This window comes from Puntigrus tetrazona, unplaced genomic scaffold (assembly GCF_018831695.1).
Source record: "Puntigrus tetrazona isolate hp1 unplaced genomic scaffold, ASM1883169v1 S000000528, whole genome shotgun sequence".
Classification (NCBI taxonomy): Eukaryota; Metazoa; Chordata; class Actinopteri; order Cypriniformes; family Cyprinidae; genus Puntigrus; species Puntigrus tetrazona.
Window position 1 is genome coordinate 150,001 of NW_025048164.1, and position 25,000 is coordinate 175,000.

Sequence of the window (25,000 nt, forward strand, 5' to 3'; positions counted from 1 at the left end):
CATAAATAAATGTCATCGTGATTTTGTTTTCCGATATTCTGAAATAATTGCACAAGCGTGAGGAAAAAAGTCAGAAGAATTGTGAAAAAAATGCACGGTGGGAAAAGCAAGATCTACAAGATGCAACCTTCAGAGGAAACAAGCTCAGAATTATGGCTTATTTCTTGCGAAGGTTATTCCCTCCACAAAACAAACGAATGCAATTATTTCTATTTTTTTTTTTCCTTTCCTCGTTGTGAGTTCGTATCTCGAAATGCAGATTTTTCTTCTCAGAATTACAAATTTAGGCGAAATTCTATTGCAATTTAAAATAGCTGATCGTTTCTGATAATCATCGATGAAGAAAACCGCGATAAATTTATGGTTTAGCGTCTCGTGATTGCGACTCGAGAGCTTCGTATCACGGCTAAAGCTTTCGTCTTGTTACTTTCCAGGATTCTCAGACCATTAGAAAGCTCGAAAATTGGAAATATAAATATTTAGCCAAATAGACTGTCGCGTAAGCAACTGTTTTGCAGTGAATGGTTAAGAACAGCGGATTTTACGAACGCAAAAGCCAGAATATTCTCAGATGCAGAGATCGAACCCTACGATCCTTCAGAAAGTAACTTCAGTCATCAGGATTGTTCGATAACCGCGTCCTTCAGGGAAACCGAAGCCGAAGGGTCCGCGGGAATAAAAGCTGTTTCACTCAGACGAGCTTTTAATTCTTTGTTCAAGCTTCGGTCGTACTGTGAAAGCGAGCGCTTCTGCTATAAAAAGCGACTCGCTTTTGTGTCCGAGCCGCTTGAGTGGCTCTCCGGGCGAAATAAACGGCCGCCTCTGGGCTCAGCGAGGGCCCCGGCGAGCCAAAAATACATCGTATTCACCATGACAACATACCGAGTGATCCCGAAACTTTTTTTTTTTCATTTGCCTCTCAAGGTTTCAACGGCGCCTTGAAAAGGAGAAGGTCGTCGGTTTTCAAAAAAAAAAAGCTGAACTGAAACCCTGGGACGTGCTGAGTCATGATTATGAGATAAAACGTCGACAAACACGACATACTGAGTGTAACAGGAGCCAGGACGCCGAGATCGAATCATAATTAGGACATCAGTTGAAATAGCGAAATAAAAAGCTAGAATTATAACACTGTCATCTATGAGATAGAAAAACGAAACGGTGTGGTCATGAGATAAAAATAGCTGTCGCGACATAATTATGAGATAAAAAGCACAGCTAAGCAATAATTACGGGATCAAATTAAAACCTTTTTGCCAAAATGTCGCTTTTTATCTCATAATTAGGATTTACGACATCATAATATTAACTTTGTCAAAGTTATGGTTTAGTATGACCTAATTATAACGTTTTATTCCATAATTACAAAACGTTAACATTTTTATAATAGTAAAAAAAAATTATATTTTAACAATAACTTCGTTTCAGCTTTTTATCTCATAATTATCACGATGTAACAACTCTAACGTTTTATTATAATTTAAACTCTGAATGTCGAGATTTTATTTTTATAATCATGGCATAATTGACATAACTACAGCCTTTTGTATAATAATTTAGATTTGTATCTCATAGTTATGGCCTAATATCTCTACTAATACTTTCTACGTCATAATGACTTGGTATGTCGCGATTTTGACGTTTCTTTCACATAATTCAGACCTTTTTATGTCTCAGCTGCTTTTTATATCACGACTTAAACTTCGTCTCACTGCAACTTTGGTTTGTCGTCATTTCGACATTTTATTTCATAGTTACGACTTATGCGATAATTCAGACTACAGCGTTTTATTATAATTTCAACTTCGTCTCATGATGTCAGTGTGTCACAATGTTGAGCATGTTTTATTTTTATAATTTTTAAAAATATTTTATTATTTTTTATAATTTTTTATATATTTTTTTAAGTATTTTTTACAAATGTGGCAGAAATTGTCGACCGTAACGTCTCCTATTATACTGAATACGCAGTATAATGATGCACGGCGCGTCCCTGCTCCTGTTTGCTTTACCCAGAATTCCAGCTGTTTTTTAATAGCTAAATAAGACGGCTTCATGACTCCGTTCTTTCAGATGCACCTGTTGATCTTTGGCTCCGCGCGGGAGTCCTCATCCCTTAAGTGTTCATTTCCAATTGCATCACCCCGGCGGCTTTTTCCTTAAAAACAATTTAGCGTCCCCAAAGGCTTCACAGAACAAAACAAGGCACTGAGCCATAACCGCGCTCTGTTGCTTTATGGCCAATTATAGCTCATTTTTGCATCTATAAACGGAGAGTGTTACACGAGTTCAGATGAAACGTGAATCCTGGAAGCGGTTCGCAGAGAGACGTCAATCTCGCTTGGAAAAAAAAAAAAGATTTATGTTTTATGGAAGTCTTGATCATGAGCTGAAAGTTGCTGTTGTTACAAAACCATAATTACGAGATAAAATGTTAAAATCGTGACAAACTGTGTCATAATGAGATTGAATAAAATGATAATGCGTTTTTAATAAAATAAAATATGGTATAAAATATTCTATATAATTCTGACATATGTATCATGACAAAAAAAAATCGTGACAAACTGTGTCATAATGAGATTGAATAAAATAATAATGCATTTTTAATAAAATAAAATATGGCATAAAATATTCTATATAATTCTGACATATGTATCATGCTTATATTAAGCCAGAATTATCATTATCATTGAAATAGACATCAATTATTAGAAATTAAGTCAGGGTTACGTAAAAACAAAAAAAAAGTATGACAAACTAAGTCATAATTATGAAATTAAATCACAATTATTACAGTCATGTGATTTAAAATGTTGAAATTGCGATGCAAATGCTACGATTAGGTCAAACTGAGTTGAATTATGCCATAAAGAGTTATAATTATGAATTATATTAAGTTATGACATATTAAGTCAACTATGAGCTAAAACCCACTTTTTGCACGTGACACATATGAGCAAATGCAAATGCGGAGTTATGAAAACATTTTAAGTATGACAATAAAGGCCATAATTACCATTAAAACGTGCAAAGAGAAGCACGGCAGTAATACTGTGAGATATTATTACAGCTGAAAATAACTGCATGAATATAAAGTGTAAGTTATTTCTGTGTTTTCAGCATCGTTCCTCCGGTCTTCAGCGTCACGTGATCCTTCAGAAATCATAATAATATACCGATTTGCTTCTGATTGTCATGTTTGAGCGTAAACCTGGGTCTGGTCTCTCTGTTCTCTTCAGGCCCGAGGCGTCTGTGTTTCATTAGATGAAAAACCAGGACATGAAAGACATGCTTCTGACCTTTATCAACACAGAGCGAACGCACTTCTAATATCTCACGCGTAATTCTTTCTCTTTATTTTATTTAAGGGTACTCGTTACAGCCATATCACAGAGGAATATTTATTCGTTAAATAAATAGTATTTAAATGTGATATAAATATCATATTTGTTACATCTGCCTAAAATGTACTCGAAAAGTTGAAATTAAATCGTTTTATTTCAGCGCAACGTTTCTCATTTTCGTCGAGTTTAATGCAATGCATTAAAATAATTAAAACGGAAACAGAAATTTAAAAAAATAATAAAAGCTAAAAATAGAAACTAGTAAAAATGACAAAAGCACACGCCAAAATTGCAAAAGCTTTAACTAAATGTAAAATAGTGGAAAAAAAAAATAAATAAATAAAAATAAAAAAAAATATATATATATATATATATATATATATATATATATATATATATATATATATATATATATATATATATATATATATATTATAAATAAAACAACACTATTTTACTCAAATAATTGCATATTAATTAAATGATAATGTATAAATTACATTTATATTAAAAGCAATTTGTTCGCCATAAGCTTGAGCAGGCACTTTTTTATATTTATTCACTTCTATTGTCTCTGAAATAGGGCTGCACTTTATTTTCGAATCCACTCACAAGCGTCTGCATCAACTAAAACATGCATTAAACTGTGTGGAAAACTTTTAAACATATTATACATATTATTATTACTTTAACACTCACTCTTCAGTAAGTTCATACGCTGTACTTGCTAAAAGCAGTTTGCGTCTGCATCGATATACTGTACAAACAAACCAACTAAATAAAATACCTTTTTCAGCTTAAAAACTTAGATTCGGCCGCTTCCTTTAAACTTGTAAGTATCATCATGAAATCAAGACATTCAATTAATGCATTCAATTATTTTAAAGAAGTTCATTCAGACCTAATAAACTAAAGTTTGAAGTAATGACTTAAATCTAGTTCAAAAATATGAATTAAATTAATATTCTTTTCTCGGTAACACTAAAATAACATTTTCTTTGTGTATTATAAATTAAATGTATGCTATTGGAAATATTTGAACTTCTTTTTATCCACTTTAGTTCATCTTTATATGTCATTTTATTAAAAAATGTCCTGCCTTTGTAAACGGTTTAAAGTTTATTGCAGCATTTATGGTCAAATGTAATATACCTATGATATGTAAAAATAAAAATAATAATAATAATAATAATAATAAATAAATCTACTGTAACTTGTTTTATTAAACTGGCTTTAAAAAATACATTTTAATGGCTTAATTAAAAAAAATAAAAAGTTGAAATTGATTGTATTGAGTTATGTATATGCAAAATATGTATTGCCATGATTGATCATATTTTGTTATATAAAGCATGTTTAATTTGTCCTGTTGTTTGTCATCTAGTGCCTAATTAATATATTGGACATGAGCATACTGACATGAAAAATATAAACACTTCATATTGCAGAAGTATGTTAGTATGAGTTCTGAACTCTTTTCTGTGTTTGCTGCAGGGGGCGTGGCTCCGTGGGGGCGTGGCTGTGCGGGGCGTGGCCTGTGGCTAATCACTGAGCCTCGCTGACCAATGACAGAGAGGATCTCATTATTATTCTCAATCAACAATGGGTTTATAAAGACTCTTGAAAGGTTTCAGGTGTGGAGATGCTGCATGAACGCTGGTGGACTGAATCAAAGCCACATTTCCCTCATCTTTTATTTTCCGTTATACGTTTGTTTTCAAATATATTGCAGTTCTTCAATTGTTCTGTGATTCTTTAATAGCGCTTTATGTGCAGACTGTTTCACAGCAGCTTCACATACGTAACCTCTTCAAATTATGAGAACGTCAGATCTTGCTGTGAAGCAGATCTAAAAAAAGACCATAGCGTTTTTGTTCAGATCCTTCAGTGTTTATTGAGTCCAGTAAGTGTGAAGCAGTTCTCTCGTTACTGGACTCAGTTTAGTTCAGTGTGTTAATAATGTGCGATTGAAATTAAACTCTTCATGGGTTGTAGCTGTGTATAAATGTGCAAATAAAAAATACTAGTCAGCTTTTGACCGTTTTTTATTAATTTTTTTGTTTGCTTTTTTTTTGGAAGTTTGCTTTTTTTTTTTTGGAAATTTGTTTTATGCACTTTTATGCACTTTTTTATGTTTTTGGACACATGCTCTTTTTTTAACATTTGCTGGATGCATAGGTTTCTTCTACGTGTTTTTTTGGACGCATGTTTTTTTTCAACATGCATGTTTTTTTTTATTTACGTGTTTTAGACGCATACGTCTTTTTGCACGCATAACATTTTTTTGCACGTTTTTTTCCCCACTTTTTTGAATGCATGTGCATTTTTTTTAGCATGCGTATGTTTTCGGATGCATATTCCTTGGATGCGTTGCACGCAAGCATGAGTTATGCAGCTCTCTCTGTTTGTTGAACTTATGTTGTACTTATTGAACTGCTGAAAATGCATGCACGTATATGCAGATATTAAACTCGTTTTCAGTTCAGCTCACATTTGTTTGCGTTGCATTTTCTGATTGTGTGTTGTTTGCATCGCATGCATGTGCGTGTATATATTTCTGGAAAGCGTGGAAGCTGCGTGTCCTGACCCGGCTGACACTGACCCAGCTGCCCGCTCTCATTCCACATGACAAAGTGTGAAGCGTCCACCCGAGTAAAGCTGTTCTGTGTCCTTGAATCAAACCGAAGGGCGCTAGAGAGTGTGACTGTGATCGAGTCTGTCAGCTGCTTAAACACACACACACACACTCGTTCAAAGCTGTTCCGAATTATATAAACCGTCCTGATTTACAGTCTTTTCAATTGTTCTGAACGTGCACAAAGCTTCTCTCTGTCTCTTCAGAAAGACTAAATGACGGATGCGGCATGAGGAAATCGCTGTAACGCAGCGGCAGCAGAAAGACTCTCGTCAAAGGCCTGTCGCGGAGATTGTATGAGACGAGTGTTGTAATTATCAGTGGGGGAACTCGAGCTTTCCTTTGAGTTCAGAGTTGAGGGCGTCAGGTAATGAATCACGCCGGAAGCCGTTAGCTGGAGCTGCACAGATTCATTCGTACGAATTCGGAGTGCTGTTGTTAAAGGAAGAAGGTGACGGCTACATTTGCCATCTATCCCCGTGGCAGAATACAAAAATACACAAATAGTACCCGTTAAACGGGTTATTTCAACATGCTTTTGAATTCCTATGCTTTTTTCGAATACATTTTTAGATGCATGTTTTGCATGCGTGTATGCCATTTAATTTAAATTTTCAGATGCATATTTTCCATGTTTTTAAACGCATATGGTTTTTCAAAATGTTTAGATGCATGTTTTTTGACATGGTTTTTGATGCATGTTTATTTTACATATTTTTTCTTAAGCATATGCTATTTCAACATGTTTTTTTTTTAATGCACATGCTTAATTCAACATCCATTTTCAGATGCATATTTTTCTGTGTTTTTAAATGCACATGGTTTTTTTAAAATGTTTAGATGCATGTTTTTTGACATGTTTTTTTTGTGCACGTTTTTTACATAAATGTTTTTCTTTTTTTTTTACATATTTCGGATGCATATGCCTTTTTCAAAATACATTTTTAGTTGCATGGGTTTTGAATGCATATTATTTTTCAAAATTCTTAGATGCATGTTTTTTAAGCATGTTTTTGGCAAATTTTTAGATGCATATGTTATTTCAACCTTCTTTTAATGCACATGCTTTGTTCAACATACATGTTTTATATGCATATGTTTTGGATGCATTTTTTACCATGTTTTTTGGATGCATATGCTTTTTTTTCAGCGTGAATTTGAATGTTTCAGACACGTTTTTGGATGCACTTACTTTTTTTGAGCTTGTTTTTAATGCACTAATCATGATTCTTCAGGATGCGTAGTTTTACAGCTATTTCTGTTTGTCGAACTCACGTTGAACGTATTGAACTGCTGAATATTTTACATCCGCGCTCGCATTAGCATCCACAGGTCATCGTTCCGGTTATTCCCGCAAGGTGTTTTGAACTCATTTCCACCATGTCACTTGGGTTCACGTTTGCGTTTCTATAAACGTCTCCTCTTAGAATCTCGCTGAGCAGAAACCTCCATTTGTGGCGATCGCAGCCTGACGATCAGGCATTAACTCAGAATCAGCCTTAATTTCTAATTGGCTATTCCTTGCGTTGATCTTCAGGTCCGATCCGCGTGGGGAATGAGACGCGGGGTATTTATGTGGTCATTTCTCATTTCTGCATCCATCTGCCCAATTACGCCAAAGCAGCAGCAGCCCATCAGCCCACCGCCACGCACACACACGCTTAAGATGTTTGCATAATAAGACATTTATTTTTAAACCCTGATTTACATGGACTCCTTTCACCAGGAAATAAAGCACAAACTCGAGAATTCTTCAACGGAGGCTGTACTGAGTCCATTATGTACGGAGGTTCACGTGTCAGTATCGAGTGGCGCCTTCATTTAGGTCAAATCTGGTTTTTTTTAATATTTAAAAATTGTACAAATATTTAAAAAATGTGAAAAAATATTTAAAAAATGTTAAAATGTTTTAAAAAAAATTTAAATATTTGTAAAAATGTTAAAATAATTTTACAAATTTATTTTTAGATTTGTTTTGATTTTTTTTTTTTTTTTTACATTTTAGGCCGAATCTAAAAGTGTTCAAGTTCTGTTTGTTTGTTTAGAAATTGATTTAGTTTGAAGTGTATTTATTTAGTTGTATATAGATACGCTTCATAAATTTCTTCACAAATGTAGCATTTTAGAAATTCACATTTCGATGTTTATTTAATGTATTTAGACATTTTAGGCCAAATCACAAAAACGATGTTCCAGTTCTGTTTGTTCGTTTAGAAATTGATTTATTTAGAATTTTCTTTAGATATTTTGTTTATTTAGGAATTCATTTTAAAATATATTTAGACATTTAAAACCAAAATGTTGTAGAAATGTTGCAGTTCCATTGGTTTGTTTTTAAAAAACGACTTTCCTTTAAAATGTATTTATTTAAAATTTTATTTGGATATTTTTTTCTGTATTTATGCATTTAGAATTGAATTTCATAAATGTATATTTTTATATATTTATTTAGACATTTTAGGCCAAATATCAAACAGTGTTCCAGTTCAGTTTGTTAGCTTACGAATATATGCATTTATTTCGAATTTGATTTATTTTATTCAGAACTAGACAAGTTATCTAGACATTTAATGCAACATTAAATCAGCTCATTATTTAACAGCATCTCATTCACTCTGTTCTGGGTTTGCAAACATGTCACAGTCGGTTACGAGAAACATGAAACCAATGCTTTTACGAGCCTTTCATTGCATTTAAGACTTGGAACGAAACCCGTGCCTTTGGTGTTGCAACAGAAAACATGCAGGATCAAAATACCACAACAGACGAACAGGAAAAGTCTGAAAACGTGTGTGAACTGAATGCATGGATCATAGATCGTCGAGATCTGAACGCTCGCTGATTTTTAATTACGCTCTTATCTTTTAATATGAAACACTGCGAGAATGAAGCGGGTCCAAGCTGTGCTTTAGTCGTAAGTGAGAAAATCCCAGCAGGATCCACACATGCTTCCGTCCGTCCATACGCTCCGAACGCCGCTGAAGGACGAATCACGGAGAGAGAAGGAGTTTATCATCTACTGAGGCGTACGACGACAAAACAACCTGCCAATCAATCCATTAATGCTGCTTCTGCTGAAATACAGCCACTAAAAAGATGAAGTTAGTCCATTCTCTTGATCTAGAGTTTTAAATATATCAGGAGTTTGGCATGCATATTATTTTTTAAGCATGTTTTTGACAAATTTTTAATTATTTCAACCTTCTTTTAATGCACATGCTTTGTTCAACATGCATGTTTTATATGCATATGTTTTGGATGCAACATGTTTTTTTTTAATGCATATGCTTTATTCAACATACATTTTCAGATGCACATTTTTCCGTGTTTTAAAAAGCATATGGTTTTTTAAAATGTTTAGATGCATGTTTTTTCGACATGGTTTTTGATGCATGTTTTTTACATAAGTTCGGCTTTTTTTGCTTTTTTCTTAACATATTTTGGATGCATATGCCTTTTTCAAAATACATTTTTAGTTGCATGGGTTTTGAATGCATATTATTTTTCAAAATTCTTAAGCATGTTTTTTAAGCATGTTTGTGACAAATTTTTAGATGCATATGTTTTTTCGACCTTCTTTTAATGCACATGCTTTGTTCAACATACATGTTTTATATGCATATGTTTTAGATGCATTTTTGGATGCATATGCATTGTTTTCAGCGTGAATTTGAATGTTTTAGACACGTTTGTGGATGCACTTACTTTTTTTAAGCTTGTTTTTGGATGCACTAATCATGATTCTTCAGGATGCGTAGTTTTACAGCTATTTCTGTTTGTCGAACTCACGTTGAACGTATTGAACTGCTGAATATTTTACATCCGCGCTCGCATTAGCATCCACAGGTCATCGTTCCGGTTATTCCCGCAAGGTGTTTATAAAGATAAAGTTAGTCGATTCTCTTGATCTAGTGTTTTAAATATATCATGAGTTTAATTAATCTTCTAAATATTTTTTTTAATTATTTCTAAATAATTATCTAAATTAATAAATACGAATAAACAAAACATCAATAAACGTCTCAAATAAAAATGTAAACATTAAATAAAAAATAAATGGGTATAAAAAAACGAATAAATTGCATTGATTTATTAACACGTAATTTTTTTGTTCAGACAAAATAGCTACAAAACTGCCGAATAAACAAAACATCTGAACAAATTTCTCAAATAAAATGCATTTATTTATTGCAATATTGCATCTACAGAGCAAATTGCTGCAAAAATACAAAAAAAAAAACTTTTAGGAAACAAAGTACCTGAATTCCTTTCTAAAATAACATTTAAATAGATGCATTTATTTATTTCAGGCCGTGCCATCTATGCATCTATGGAGAAAATAGCTGCAAAATACAAAACTTTACACCTGAAGCTAATTCCATATTAATTTAGCCGTTAGAATTTTAATTTAATTAATTTGTTTGTTTAAATTCCATATAAATAGCATCAGGTATTGATGCATCTAAAACCGCACGCTGCTTCTGGGATGAATCGAGGTTCATTTAATGCTCCTGTAATTACGGAGCCGCAGGGTTTAAAAATACGCCAGACTAATTTAGCCATGCGTTGGACGGCACAGCAGACAAATACAGTAGATGCCAAACACTCTTGCTCTCTATTTCAGCTTTTTACTCGTCCCAAAAAAAGCCTTTTTGAATCTTGAGCTATTGTGTTCAGACGACAGCAGATAATCTATGACCAACCGGGCCTATTTAAAGATCTGTGGTCCTGACGGGCGTTTTAAACAGCGATGATCTAAACCGGATCGCTTTCCAAGAAAACGGACTGAAGTTTAAAAAAACGCCACAAAAGTCAAGGACATTACCAAATATGCTTTGCATAAAGAACAGCAATAAACAAGCATTTGTGTAAAAGAAAAAAAAAAAAGAATAATATTTGAGGTTTTACAATGAATACGATTCTAAATATTGTTTCTAAAAATTGTTTAATAAATAAAAAAAAAAATGCATTTTTAAAAACGAGAACTGAAAATGCGAATTCAACAAATTCAACAAATACGTAAAAAAAATTTTTAATTTATTAAAGCGTGAATACGTTCCAAATAGATAAATATAGAAACGTGATATGACGAAAGTCTGAGTGAATAAATCTGGCCTCAGATGTATGCATTTCTGAATAAATGTACGCATGCAACGCTAACAAAATTGTATTTGGGGAAAACAATTGCATTCGATATACATCAAGTGTACTGAAATCATATTAGCTGTTTCTTCGCGTGCATCATATTCGATGCATGAGATGCATTCAGTTCAGTTTTTCACTGAAACGTTCCACGTCAGGACCGGGTTTGCTTTACTTTGTCTCTCTTAATGGCGAATCACTGATCCGTTGTCAGAAACCGACTTGATGTATTTCTAGCCGTCGTCTTGATCTCGGAGAGCGGGTTTCTCAAGTGGAGATTATTTTGATCAGAAAGTGAATTAGCCGGCGGTGTCTGTGTGAAGCAGCTCCCATCTGCTCCACGTGTGTCACTAACATCCACCGGGTCGTCCTGGTTAATGTAATAAGCTGCGGTCTGGTCTGGAGTCATCAGAGACACCGCCGCTGGTGCTCTAGGACGCTCTTCAGGGTGTCCTTGTTGACTGGATCACATTTATGGTCATTTGGCAGCTGCTTTTATTCAGAGACAGACATTGCATTTAAGGTCCGCTCCAGCACAATGTTGCCTGCTGGCCCGAATCCCGTGAGATATGACTTATGAAAACTCTAATATTGATGTAGGATACATGATGCGTGAGAAATGAGATGGCTCCGTGAGATTTGATGTATGAGATCGGATATGGTTTATGAGATATCTGATGTATGAGATATGATTTATGAGAACGGAGATGTTTGATGTATTGGATATGATGCATGAGAAATTATACAGTTGCGTGAGATTTGATGTACGAGATGAGAGATGATTTATGAGATATTTGATTATGACATATGATTTATGAGATATGATGCATGAGAAAGGAGACAGTTGCATGGGATTTGATGTATGAAATGAGATATGATTTATGAGATATTTGATTGACATATGATTTATGAGAATTGAGATATTTGATGTATGAGATATGATTTGAGAAATTAAACAGTTGCATGAGATTTGATGTATGAGATTTATGAGACATTTGGTGTATTAAATATGATTTATGAGAATTGAGATAATTGATGCATGAGAAAGAAGACAGTTGCATGGGATTTGATGTATGATATATGATTTATGGTTTATGGGATATTTGGTGTATTAAATATGATTTATGAGAATTGATGCATGAGAAATAAGACAGTTGCATGAGATTTGATGTATGAAATGAGATATGATTTATGAGAATTGAGATGTTTGATGTATTGGATATGATGCATGAGAAATAAGACAGTTGCATGAGATTTGATGTATGAAATGAGATATGATTTATGAGATATTTGGTGTATTAAATATGATTTATGAGAATTGAGATATTTGATGTATGAGATATGATTTGAGAAATTAAACAGTTGCATGAGATTTGATGTATGATATATGATTTATGGTTTATGAGATATTTGGTGTATTAAATATGATTTATGAGAATTGAGATAATTGATGCATGAGAAATAAGACAGTTGCATGATTTGATGTATGAAATGTGATTTATGGTTTATGAGATATTTATGACATATGATTTATGAGAATTTAGATGTTTGATGTATGAGATATGATTCATGAAAAATGAGACAGTTGCATGACATTTGATGTAGGAGATTGGATATGATTTATAAGAAATTAGACATTTAATGCGTGAAATATGATTTATGAGATATTTAATGTAAGATATGTACAAGAAATTAGTTGATGCATGAGATTTGATGTATGGTATATGAGAAATTAAATGTGATGTATGAGAAATGAGATATTTGTTGATTTAATGTATGAGATATGATGAGAAATTATATAATGTATGAGATACATAATAAATATGAGATGATTTATGATGTTAGATATTGCCTAAAATATGATGCATGATACTAGAAATAATATATTGAGAAATAATATATGAAGTGTAAGATGTAATATATGAGAAATTATATATTAGATGTATGAAATACGAAAAATCAGATGCGATATGATGTGTGAGATACAAAAGTAGTTATTTTATGCATGAGAGTTGATGTATGAAAGAGATGTGATGTATGAAATATAATGTATAATGAACAATATATAATGTATAAGATATATAAAGAAATATAAAGGATGTAAATGATGAATGAGAAATAATAAATGTATGAATTATAATACATGCAGTGCATGTTATTAAGAAATGTAAGGAATGATGTTTTATACGATATTCACTCAGAAGGCGATATCTGAGTATAATGAAACAATTTCATATTTTTCACATTAAAAAAGCAGCACATTTACCGAGTGTTAATTAAACGTGTTGTGAAAATAAATATTGTGTCTCCTTGTAAATGAGTTCTGGAGTGTGTTCATCCGGGTTCATCGAGCATGACTCAGGGATTTAATACACCGACTTGACCTTTAGAAACCTTACGAAGCCTTCAGTGATTCTGTCAATGTATACATATTTTTTACACACCCAAAGAGAAGGCCGTTAGCGCTGTTGCTCGGGCAACGGAGCCTTTTATATCCAACCCGACAAGAGAATAAAACAAACCCGTGTTTTTACCACTGAGTAATTCTTGTCATCGAATTAGTGCATCTCTCTCCCCTCCCGGTTGAGAGAAGAGGAGGTGATTGTGAATGGACCCATAGCAGCATCGCCGCTCTCGGATGGCTGTTTCTGTAGCAACAGGGGAAGGGCGTGCGGAGCGCTGAGGTATAAAAACACAGACAGTTTCTCAGAGCAGACTCAGAAACTCCGAGCTGCCTGCCGACAACCACCGCCACCGACTTACTCCGGATCATGATGCTGAGGCCGAAGGACTTGTGTCAGGGATCTGGCACCAAAACTTTCCTGGAAGCCATGCAGAGCGGGAAAGTCCACTTGGCGCGCTTCGTCTTGGACGCGCTGGACGGCCGCATCGTCAACGGGAAAGGCGAAAACGGCCGCACGCTTCTGATGCACGCCGTGTGCCTTCAAGAGCACGCCACCAGGTCCAAGTTCACGCAGCTGCTTGTGGAAAAAGGCGCGGACGTGAACGCCCGGGACGAGCACGGACGCACGGCCTTGAGTCTCGCGTGCGAACACGGACACCTGGATGCGGTGAAGCTCCTGGTGCAGTTCAACGCCGATCCGGAGCTCGCGGACACGTGGGGGAACAGCGCCCTCATGTACGCCTCGTGCGGAGGACACAGCCAGATCTTGGAGTTCCTAGTGCGGGCGTTCAAGAAGCTCGGTCTGCGACTGGACCGCACGAATCACGCCGGACACTCGGCCGCCCAAGTGGCGGACTTCTTCGGGCACATCCAGTGCGTGCAAACCCTCAACGGCTGCGGGAAGAAGACGGTGAGTCCAACGAACAGCGCCGGGGAACCCGCCGAAGACCTGCGGTGGCCCAATCGCCTCCCGAAGCAGGTCCTAGAGAGGTTCTCCAAACAAATCCAAAGCAAGCACGAGGAAATCCTCCCGGCCTTGTTTCAGAGACAGCTGCACGTCGGAGACGGCCTGAGACTCCGCTTCAGACGTCCGGACGCCAACCAGAGCCGATCCCAAGACGGCGCGGATCTGCTGTTCGCTTCCAAACAGGTGCAGAACTCCGCGCTGAAAGAGGTCGGCGGCGACAGAGGCGGCGAAATCGACGGCGACGCAACGCTCCGGGGCAAAACGAGGCCGTTTAACCTCGACCTCAGGCCCGGGAGGAAGCAGTCCTACCAGGGCGACCTGCAGGACGCCAACCGACCCGCCAGCAAGTTCAAACGCGCGTCGCTGCAAGACGAAAAACCGCTCGTGGCGAAATTCTACAGCGCGAACGCCGCCGACGGCCTCGAGGTCCGAAAAGAGGGGCAGAAGCGCGGCAAGGCGGCCAGGCAGAGCAAACTCCTGCTCGGCCGCGAGGAACTCGAGCCTGAAAGGATCAAGCCTCGCTCTTCCGGGCTCTCCGGATTCGGGAACAGACTCCTGCGCCGATTCACGGCTCCTGAATTCATGCGGCACATCAGGGACGGCCCCAGCGACGCCGGACGCGGCAGGGGGAAGATGTCCCGCTCGGAGACCTTCCCGTTCTCGCACGCGCACGTGAGAGTGAACAGCCAGCCGAGCGTGGACAGCATCAGCGCGGTGAGATGCGAGTTTGAGAGCAATCCTGCTCTGAAATGAGCTTTTTACGGGGAGATGCCCAGAGAGCGGTGCGCTGCACGAATGTAAAAACTCTCGAGGCTTTTAACTGCTGCTGCTCTCAAGGTCTTTCACCGCCCCTATACATTCATTAACGCACTTCGGCTAATTGAATTACTGCTGACATCAAGTGCACTGCTAAAGAGCGTCTGTGCATCGAGTACTTTCATGCTTTTACCATGCATGGCACGTTATAGCCTATTTTTATAAATGCATGCATCAAAACGGTTTTGTATATCTACGCATAGCCTGCCTATGATGTAAATAGTTTCTATTCTGCGTTCTTTGATAGAGAAATATAATAAAGCGACCGCACAAAAGAGACGGAAAGCATCTGTGTACGCTTCAGGCATCTGAAATGCATAAGAAATAAAACTCGCCATCACTGTTTTTTTACTTTCATATGCATGATTTATTCTTTAAAAAATTTAAACGTATAGCTCTCTTTCGCCGACGGCCGGCACACAAACAGGCACACGGCACATGTTGTGGAAAGAAGGTTGATTATGAGTCATGTGTCCTCGGCTGCGTCATGTGCACAAACACTAACGAGGGGCCGCTCGCACCAGATGCGCTCCTGCGCTCGAACACAGATGGAGCGCGACTTATAGAAACAAACGCAGGAGTTCGAAAATACTTCTCATTTGACGTGAGACCGACTCGCGGGGAACCGCATGGCATTTTTCAAGTTTGCATAAGCTTGATCAGTATATTCGGGACAAAAAGCACTGTGCGACTACAAATACAGTGATATGCATGTAGCACTTTACAATAAGGCATCAAATTGTGATTTTAATACATGCTGAAATGAACATCAGCTAAGATGAATAAATGCCGTAGAAGTATTGTTCGTTCTTAGTTCATGTTAATTAATGTTCACTGATGAACCTTATCGTAAAGTGCCTCCACATCGCACATTTATAAATAAAACCAAAATGATTGTTGGTGTTTTACATTTTTAGGTTTCTAGTTAAAACCCGTCATATTTAATTCAGTGTTATATTCGCCTTTTCTTTGAAGAAAAAACAGATATAATTAAATTTTTTATTTTTTATTTTTTTACAATTTAGTATCCGCACCAATTTTTTGCGTATAAACCGTTTTCTTAAAGAAATTATGTAGGCATGAAATAAAGATCATTGTGAATTTTATCTCTTCATTTTTAGTTCAAAAGTCAGAATTGTGAAATTATTGATTGATTTTGATTTATTGATTTTAAATTGAATTAATAGTTTAGATCTAGTGATTGTGCTTAGTTTATATCACACTTATATAATTATATAATACACATAATAATATACAATTATATGTTTATATATATATATATATATATATATATATATATATATATATATATATGTATGTAGAAGTTATTTTTCTAAAAAAAACCTAAAAATGTAAATAAAAATTATATATATATATATATATATATATATATATATATATATATATATATATATATAATTTTTGTTTAAATTTTTAGGGTTTTTTTTTGAGAAAAAATTACTTCTAAGAAGCAAATTTTGAATTCAGTTAGAACTAAGCTTAGAATTATTTCCATGGCAACAACAGAAAAGATGCTCATTTTGCGCAGAAAATATAGCAATTAAAAGAGCTGCGTAAAGATACGCCGGGAAAATGACATGATCTTCATATGATGCATGTGTGCATAATGACCAACACTTACTAGCGTGTTTCCAAAACAAAACGTTTCCAGTGCGAACGGCCCCCAACACAAAATATCACAATGAACGCTGCATCCAAAATGTAAACACACACACACACACACACACACACACACACACAGACCTGTCCTCTCTCGTAATCAAACGAATGCAAATACCCCCTCTGATTATGTACATTATTTGTTCTTCTGGCGCTTGACCGAAGGTTTAAGAAATCGTGACTCAAGCGCAGATGCAGTATGTACACGGTTTACAGACCAGTCGCAGCACCCTTTCCAAAAGCGGGCGCTCGTCGATCCAATGAAAACTAATAATAAATCGGTCGTTAAAATATGTACAGTTGGTTACAATGGCTCGTAAAAACAATTCGCACCCGGTCAGCGCTGACAGCAGAGGACGCCGCTTCACCGCCTTTTCTGTAGAAACGCTTTCGCCCCTCGGTTTAAGATTCAAGCCACCGTTTAGCCATGCAAGACGGTCTTACAAGCTGTAAAAACGCAGGTGAAATACGTGAAATCTCTCTTTCAGACCGAACCTGCGGACGTTCTCCTTTTCCGTGCCGACTCTGGATGAGATATTAGCACTTAACACCGGTAAAACACGCTAAACTGAGCTGAAAGCGGCACGCCGTCATTGGTTGCTCAAAATAAAGATTCGCAAAATGACCATAAATGCAAGTCATTTTACGACTGTGAAGACGGCCGGAGTGCGTTTTACGAGAAAATACCGTTTCAGTCGTTCGACTTCAGTGTTTCGTGCTTTAAAGTTGCTTGCCGTTTCTTTATATTTAATTGCGAAGCCTGTTAGCAGTTCCTGATGCTCGGCCATCTTTTATGGAAACTCCAAAAGGTTTAGATTTCAGTTCAACTAACAACTTACTTTGAAATCAGGACGGATTAGCTGTCGATATTTATGCAATAATGCGTACAGAAATTGCAACGCACATCAGTTGAATTCTGCAGTCTGTAGAAAAATAAATATCAGTGTAATGCTTTACAATAAGTTTCAATTAGTTAATGCTGGTTAACGACATCTCCGCCACGTTACACCCAAAACATGGAAGATTTTCAACAGAGGTTTTTTATAGTATTAGTTATATGGCGTGTTATTTAAAATAAAAAGAATTTAGTTTAATTTATATTATTTATGTATAACATTTGAAACTGTTTTGAATATTTATTTTATTAATTTAAATACATTTTTAAATGTAATTTGTTATTTTTGTTTTATTTTAAATTGCATTTAATTGAATTATAAAATGTACATTTAATTTATTTTAAAAATACCACATTTGAAGCGGTTGGATTTTAAATTTTTTTTTTTGTTATTATTTTTATTTTATTAATTTTTTTCTTTTGAATTTAATTAAATGCATAGAATTTAATACGTTAGAGGCCAGATTTGAAGCTGTGTCAAAGTGTTATTTTGTAATTTAATTAAACATTTTATTTGAAATTTGCTACATTAGAATCTGACTGGATAGGCCACATTTAAAGCATTTAAAAATGAATATAATCGATATTATTCCAGTTAACCAACATTTGTTACAGTATATGTTAACAGAACTGTTCATTGTTAATATTAATATAGTTAATATTAGCACAGGTGAATTAAATAATATTAATATTAACAAACGTTTCGATAATTTAATAATTTTTTTATTTAATTTTTTTTTTTTTTCGGTGTTAGTTCACGGTAACTAACAGAACCTTATTGTAAACCGTTAACGATAATAACGTTTTTTGCAGCTGTAAAAACCGAAAGTGAGACGAAAGCATTATAAAATATTCAACACACGAAAGAGGCTTGTTTCCGGGTCCCTCGACGCGAGTCACAATAACACGCTCTGAAGAGAACATAAACCCAGCGGCGTCTCAGTCAGACGCACTTCTGCTCTCATTCACCGCCTTTTAAGCACCAATCAGACGTCCTCGGGTCGAACTAAATGGCTTTATAGAGTTCGTTTCTCGTAAAGCAGCCATGTCGGTCCTGATAGCTCCGGGGATGGAGGTGACTCGGACGGCTTCAGCAGCGGGACATGCGCTTGCGGTACTGCTCCACCAGAGGAACCAGGCACTGCGGGGAGCTGGCCTGCAGGAGGAAGGGGTGCTCCAGGAGGTCCGTGGCGCTGGCCCGCTCCAGGGGGTCCCGCGTCAGCATGCGGTCCAGGAAGTCCTTCAGCACCGGGGACACCTGGGGACGGGACAGAAGCACGCGTCGATGAGCCGCGGGACAGGCACGGACGACAGCTCAAAGTGAACAGAACCGGTGTGAAATAATGAAGGAAATAATCGAGGACAAACTGAACTGGTTCGAGAACGTTCTTGAACTGATGTAATAAACAAAATAAAGCAAAGCAAAGCAAAGCAAAGCAAAAGCAAAACAAAGCAAAATAAAACAAAGCAAAGCAAAATAAAATAAAGCAAAGCAAAGCAAAGCAAAGCAAAGCAAAATAAAGCAAAACAAAACAAAGCAAAACAAAGCAAAGCAAAGCAAAGCAAAGCAAAGCAAAGCAAAAAAAATAAAGCAAAAAAGCAAAGCAAAGCAAAACAAAGCAAAGCAAAACAAAAGCAAAGCAAAGCAAAGCAAAGCAAAGCAAAAGCAAAGCAAAGCAAAAAGAAAAAAAACAAAGCAAAACAAAACAAAACAAAACAAAACAAAACAAAGCAAAACAAAAGCAAAGCAAAAACAAAACAAAGCAAAACAAAGCAAAAAAAAAAGCAAAGCAAAGCAAAGCAAAGCAAAAAAAAAAGCAAAACAAAACAAAAAAATAAAGCAAAGCAAAGCAAAGCAAAACAAAACAAAGCAAAGCAAAGCAAAACAAAATAAAGCAAAATAAAACAAAACAAAACAAAATAAAAAGCAAAACAAAGCAAAGCAAACAAAGCAAAGCAAAAGCAAAGCAAAGCAAAAAAGCAAAACAAAAGCAAAACAAAACAAAGCAAAATAAAGCAAAGCAAAGCAAAGCAAAGCAAAACAAAACAAAGCAAAGCAAAACAAAACAAACAAAAAACAAAGCAAAAACAAAACAAAACAAAGCAAAGCAAAACAAAAAAAACAAAAACAAAGCAAAAACAAAACAAAGCAAAACAAAACAAAGCAAAACAAAACAAAACAAAGCAAAACAAAACAAAACAAACAAAACAAAACAAAACAAAGCAAAACAAAACAAAACAAAACAAAACAAAATAAAGCAAAGCAAAACAAAACAAAGCAAAACAAAGCAAAGCAAAGCAAAGCAAAGCAAAGCAAAACAAAACAAAACAAAGCAAAGCAAAGCAAAATAAAGCAAAACAAAGCAAAACAAAACAAAACAAAACAAAACAAAACAAAACAAAATAAAGCAAAGCAAAGCAAAACAAAACAAAACAAAGCAAAACAAAACAAAACAAAACAAAACAAAGCAAAATAAAAGCCACATAAAGTAGATAACAGCATAAAAACGTCACATCAAGGACAAACTGATAGACACGTGCTTGAAATGGTCTCCAAAACAAATTAAAACAAAAGCCATATAAAGTAATTAACATAAAAACGTCACGCTGTGGACAAAGTTTTCCACTTTATTTGACTTTAGTTTTGTTTAGTTCTGGACACCAGTTTAAATATGTTTGCATCCGCTCGTCCACAATCCTACCACTTCACCTTAATTACTTAATATTTTATATTATTTGTCTGTTTTCTTTTCTTTTCTTGCTAACACCTTACTCTCTCTCCTTTTATTCAGCATCTAATTCTCATTGTACGTTTTATTTGGCCGATTAAATTGATTATTTTCCATGCTTTCTTTTCTATATTCACGACACTGGGCTTAGTTCATTATTATTATTAATATTTGGTCTTCATTATTCAAGTCGTGCGAAACATCTTCAGATCAGTTCATTTATGTGTTGCATGTTCACGTTATTTGAGCCGTTTATTTCCCATCCTTCCTTTCTCCTCGTATCTGTGTCTGTGTTTTTTCCCGGCACCTGATGGGCGTTGCGTACGGAGGGCGCCGGCTCGTCCCTCAGGCGCTTCATGGCGGCCACCGGCGTCTCGCTGAAGTACGGAGGCTCTCCGTCCACCATCTCCACCACCATGACGCCCAGAGACCAGACGTCCACCTGCGGAAGGAGCACACGTCAGACTCGGAGCGGCGTCCGCCGGGGCGCTCGGGGCGATCGGGGCCCTACCTCGGTGCCGTACGGCGACTTAGAGATGACCTCCGGGGCCATCCAGTACGGCGTTCCCACCAGGGACTTCCGCTTCGGGATGTCTTTACTGATCTGAGCGCAGAAGCCGAAGTCCGACAGCTTGATCTGAGTCACAAACACACAGACGGCTCAGAGCTCGGCACGGGAGCCTGGGCGATATTTGCGGCCAAAAAAAACATGCACAGACCGAAATGATAGATTTTTTTTTCCTTTTTATGCCAAACGTATTTAAAGGCGACTTTGTTAGTGTTCTAGATTCTCAGACAGGTGTATCTCAGCCAAATGCTGTCTTCTAATAACACACGCGTCATCGGAAAGATCAAGTATTTCTATTTTGAGATCGATCTATCTATGCCAGTCTTCAAAAGTAGTGTTTTTCGTCTTTTCTGCTCACCGAGGCTGTATTATCTAAATACAAGCGCAGTGAAATTCTGAAATATCATTAGAAATTTAAAGCTGAATTTAAAGCATTTTACTTACACTTAATTTTATTTATTTTTTTATTATTATTATTTTTTTTGTTAATGATTCATGATTCAGTTAATTGGTTAATGTGTATATATATATATATATATATATATAGTGCAAAAATTATAAATAAATTAATTAATAAGACAGCATCTTAACAAAACCCGCTTTTTTGCGTATAAATTATAGAAAAATAATAATCATTTAATAAATTACTCCACTGCACTCTTAACTTTATCGCATTGATATGCACAAGAAAAAACGTGAGAAATAATTAGTCAACTAATTAAACGAGCCATATAACTATTTTTTTATTATTATTTAATTTTTTAAGTTAATGATTCAGTTAATTGGTTAATGCATATATATATATATATATATATAGTGCAAAAACAGATTTTAATGCAACAAAATAAAAACAAAATGCAATAAAATGAAACGGGATTTAAATAATAAATAAATTAATTAATAAGACAGCATCTTGAATACAGTGCGCTATACTAACAAAACCTGTTTTTGCGTATAAATTATGGAAAAATAATAATCATTTAATAAATGACTCCACTGCACTCTTAACTTAATCGCATGGATATGCACAAGAAAAAAGGTGAGAAATAATTAGTCAACTAATTAAACGAGCCATATAACTATTTTTATTATTATTATTTTATTTTATTTTAGTTAATGATTCAGTTAATTGGTTAATGTATTATATATAGTGCAAAAAAAACACAATGCAATAAAATGAAAAGGGATTTAAATAATAAATTAATTTATTAATAAGACAGCATCTTGAATACAGTGCGCTATGCAAACAAAACCTGTTTTTTTTTTTTTTAAATGATAATAATCATTTAATAAATGACTCCACTGCACTCTTAACCTAACTGCATGGATATGCACAAGAAAAAACGTGAGAAATAATTAAGTATAATAATAAAATAATTAGTCAACTGAGCTATAAAATAAAATAAAAATGACTTCCAGAAGAGCACAAGAGGTTCAGTATGTGGATAATAATGTGCATAAACACGTTGCATTCCACCAAATCACCTTCTTAGCAACCTCACATGACCCCTGTAGTATCCTGGTGATTTCTGGCATAAAAAAGGATGTATTTTGTGATGAGAGGGGCACTCACGCGTCCGTCCAGCGAGAGCAGGATGGAGTCGCTCTTGATGTCTCGGTGAATGACGCCCTGCGAGTGAAGGTACGCCAGCGCCTGCAGCACCGCTTCACACACGGTGGCGATCTGCTCCTCGCTCAGCCTGAACACAAGATCACACTGAACACACACTCCCAGAGCACCTGGCAACCGCAAAGAGCACGGAAAAGGACAAACACACACACACTCATGATTCATACACTGTAATTGGTCGTCACACAAAACGACTTGAGATCATTTGATAAAATATTTCATAATCCTATTTGGCTTTACATTTCATTTCATTTCATTGCTTTTTTGTATATTCATGACATTAGGTTCATGACAGGAATGCTTAACGGCTTCAATGGCATTCGAATGTATTGTTTTGTGACGCTTATTAATTTATTCATGTCATTATAAATCATTAAAATTTTTATTTATAGTATTCCTTTTATTTTATTACTTTATTTGGCTCATTTTTTATTTTGTATATCCATGGCATTTTGTGTTTTGGTGCATTTGGTATTATTTATCTATTATTCATATTATTATTTATTGACATCAATATAGATATCCACTTTAGACGCAGGTGATTTAATTTATCCATTTTAAATAATTGCTTCAACAGTAATTTATTTATATATTTATTTTTATTTTATTTTATATTATGTTTTATTGTTTTCTTCATAATTATTAATTGTTTATTTTATTTTTGGCTCATTTAATATGCTAATTATTTTTATTTTATTTAATTTTTGCTTTTGTATATTTAATATTTTATATATATATATATATAAATGCAGCTTTTCGAGATGCAGGCTTATGGATTTTTTCCTGTCCTGTAATTGTTGCTGGTTTGTTGCTCTCTGGCTCTGTGCACTAAATCAATTGTGTGTGTTCAGATCTCGTCCCTCCGTCAGTCAGCTCCAGTTCGTCTTCTTGGGATGCGTTCACCAAACTAATCAGATGAGTAATCAACTTCCCCTGCATGTCATCACAACATGCACTAATCAGATTCGGCTGGGAGCGGATCAATGCATTAACTGTACATCACCCTCTTGTGGTATGAATGAAATACTACAGTGATGTTACACAGAGACACCTCCTAGCAGCCCGAGCTTGTGCTAGCCTTAAAAACTCTGACCTTAAAAGTGAAAATGGGCTGAAAACGATGACCTTTAATCATCTTTCTGGTCTTATTGTAAGAGATTTATCTTGCATAATGTCAATCTTCACAAAATATTTTTTATATCATATTTTATTATTTTATTTCAAAATAAATTATATTAAATTATAATGTATTCATATTTAATTATTTTATTTTAAATTGTGTTAAATTTTAGTGCTTTTTTATATATCATTCTTTTTATTTTAAATTATGTATTGCGCTCTATTATACTTTATAATATTGTACATTGTTTTGTGTCATTTTAAGCTATATTGTGCATATTATTTTATTTTAAGTGTGTTTTAATTTTTAATTATATTAGTTTTAGTTTCATACACTGTAATTGGTCGTCACACAAATTTATTTTACATTTGAAATGATATTAGTTATCATTTTATTTTAAATGTATTTTACGTAGGTATTATTTTATTTCAAGTTCTATTTTATATAATTTTTATTATATTCAGTGCTGTCAAACATTTTTTGCTAGTGTATATATTATATATATTTCTATATATTTCTATATCAAATTATATCTATATATATATAATATAAACTATATAAATATATACATGCAATATCATACATACATGCGCTATAATTGTCCGACAGCATTACTTTATATTACACTATATTATATTGGCAACAAAATAATTATTTAAGATCATTTATGCTTATGTTTTACTTCGATTTCATCAAATGCATGGTAAAAATGAACCATAAACGAGCCGTGCATGAAAGGGGTACCTGGTCTCAGACACGATGTTAGTTAGAGCTCCTCCCTGCAGGTACTCCATGATGACCCAGAGCTCCTCCTCCACCAGAGCGCTCTTGAACATCTCCACCACGTTCCTGTGCTGGTAATCTCTCATGATCACCACCTGAACACACACACACACCCTCATCAGTCATTTCGTGTGACTTCATTATTGTTTTTTTCATGTAATTACACTTCATTTAATTTTAAAAGACTCATTCAACATAAACCACCGCTTACGCTGTCCCGAAATATGATTTCTATGTGTATATGTTTCAGCTATTTATCTGAATACGACTAACCTAAATGACAG

General features: G+C 35.2%; 2 protein-coding genes across 2 annotated transcripts in view; one reads left to right on the top strand and one right to left on the bottom strand.

Moving 5' to 3' along the window:
* The first annotated feature begins 13,738 nt into the window (after positions 1–13,738).
* On the top strand, positions 13,739–16,425 carry LOC122334440. The gene has a single exon (XM_043232352.1). The coding sequence runs from the start codon at positions 13,896–13,898 to the stop codon at positions 15,246–15,248; it is 1,353 nt and encodes a 450-aa protein (XP_043088287.1). The 5' UTR covers positions 13,739–13,895; the 3' UTR covers positions 15,249–16,425.
* Positions 16,426–18,210: 1,785 nt separating this feature from the next.
* The window catches only part of LOC122334439 (serine/threonine-protein kinase PAK 6), a 26,350-nt gene continuing 19,560 nt past the window's right edge, over positions 18,211–25,000 (bottom strand). The window contains exons 5-9 of the mRNA XM_043232351.1: positions 24,678–24,811; positions 22,757–22,883; positions 21,127–21,252; positions 20,923–21,057; positions 18,211–19,144 (exon numbers count right to left, since the gene is read on the bottom strand). Coding sequence (XP_043088286.1) covers positions 18,977–19,144; positions 20,923–21,057; positions 21,127–21,252; positions 22,757–22,883; positions 24,678–24,811 — 690 coding nt within the window. The 3' untranslated portion in view covers positions 18,211–18,976. The remainder of the gene's footprint in view (positions 19,145–20,922; positions 21,058–21,126; positions 21,253–22,756; positions 22,884–24,677; positions 24,812–25,000) is intronic.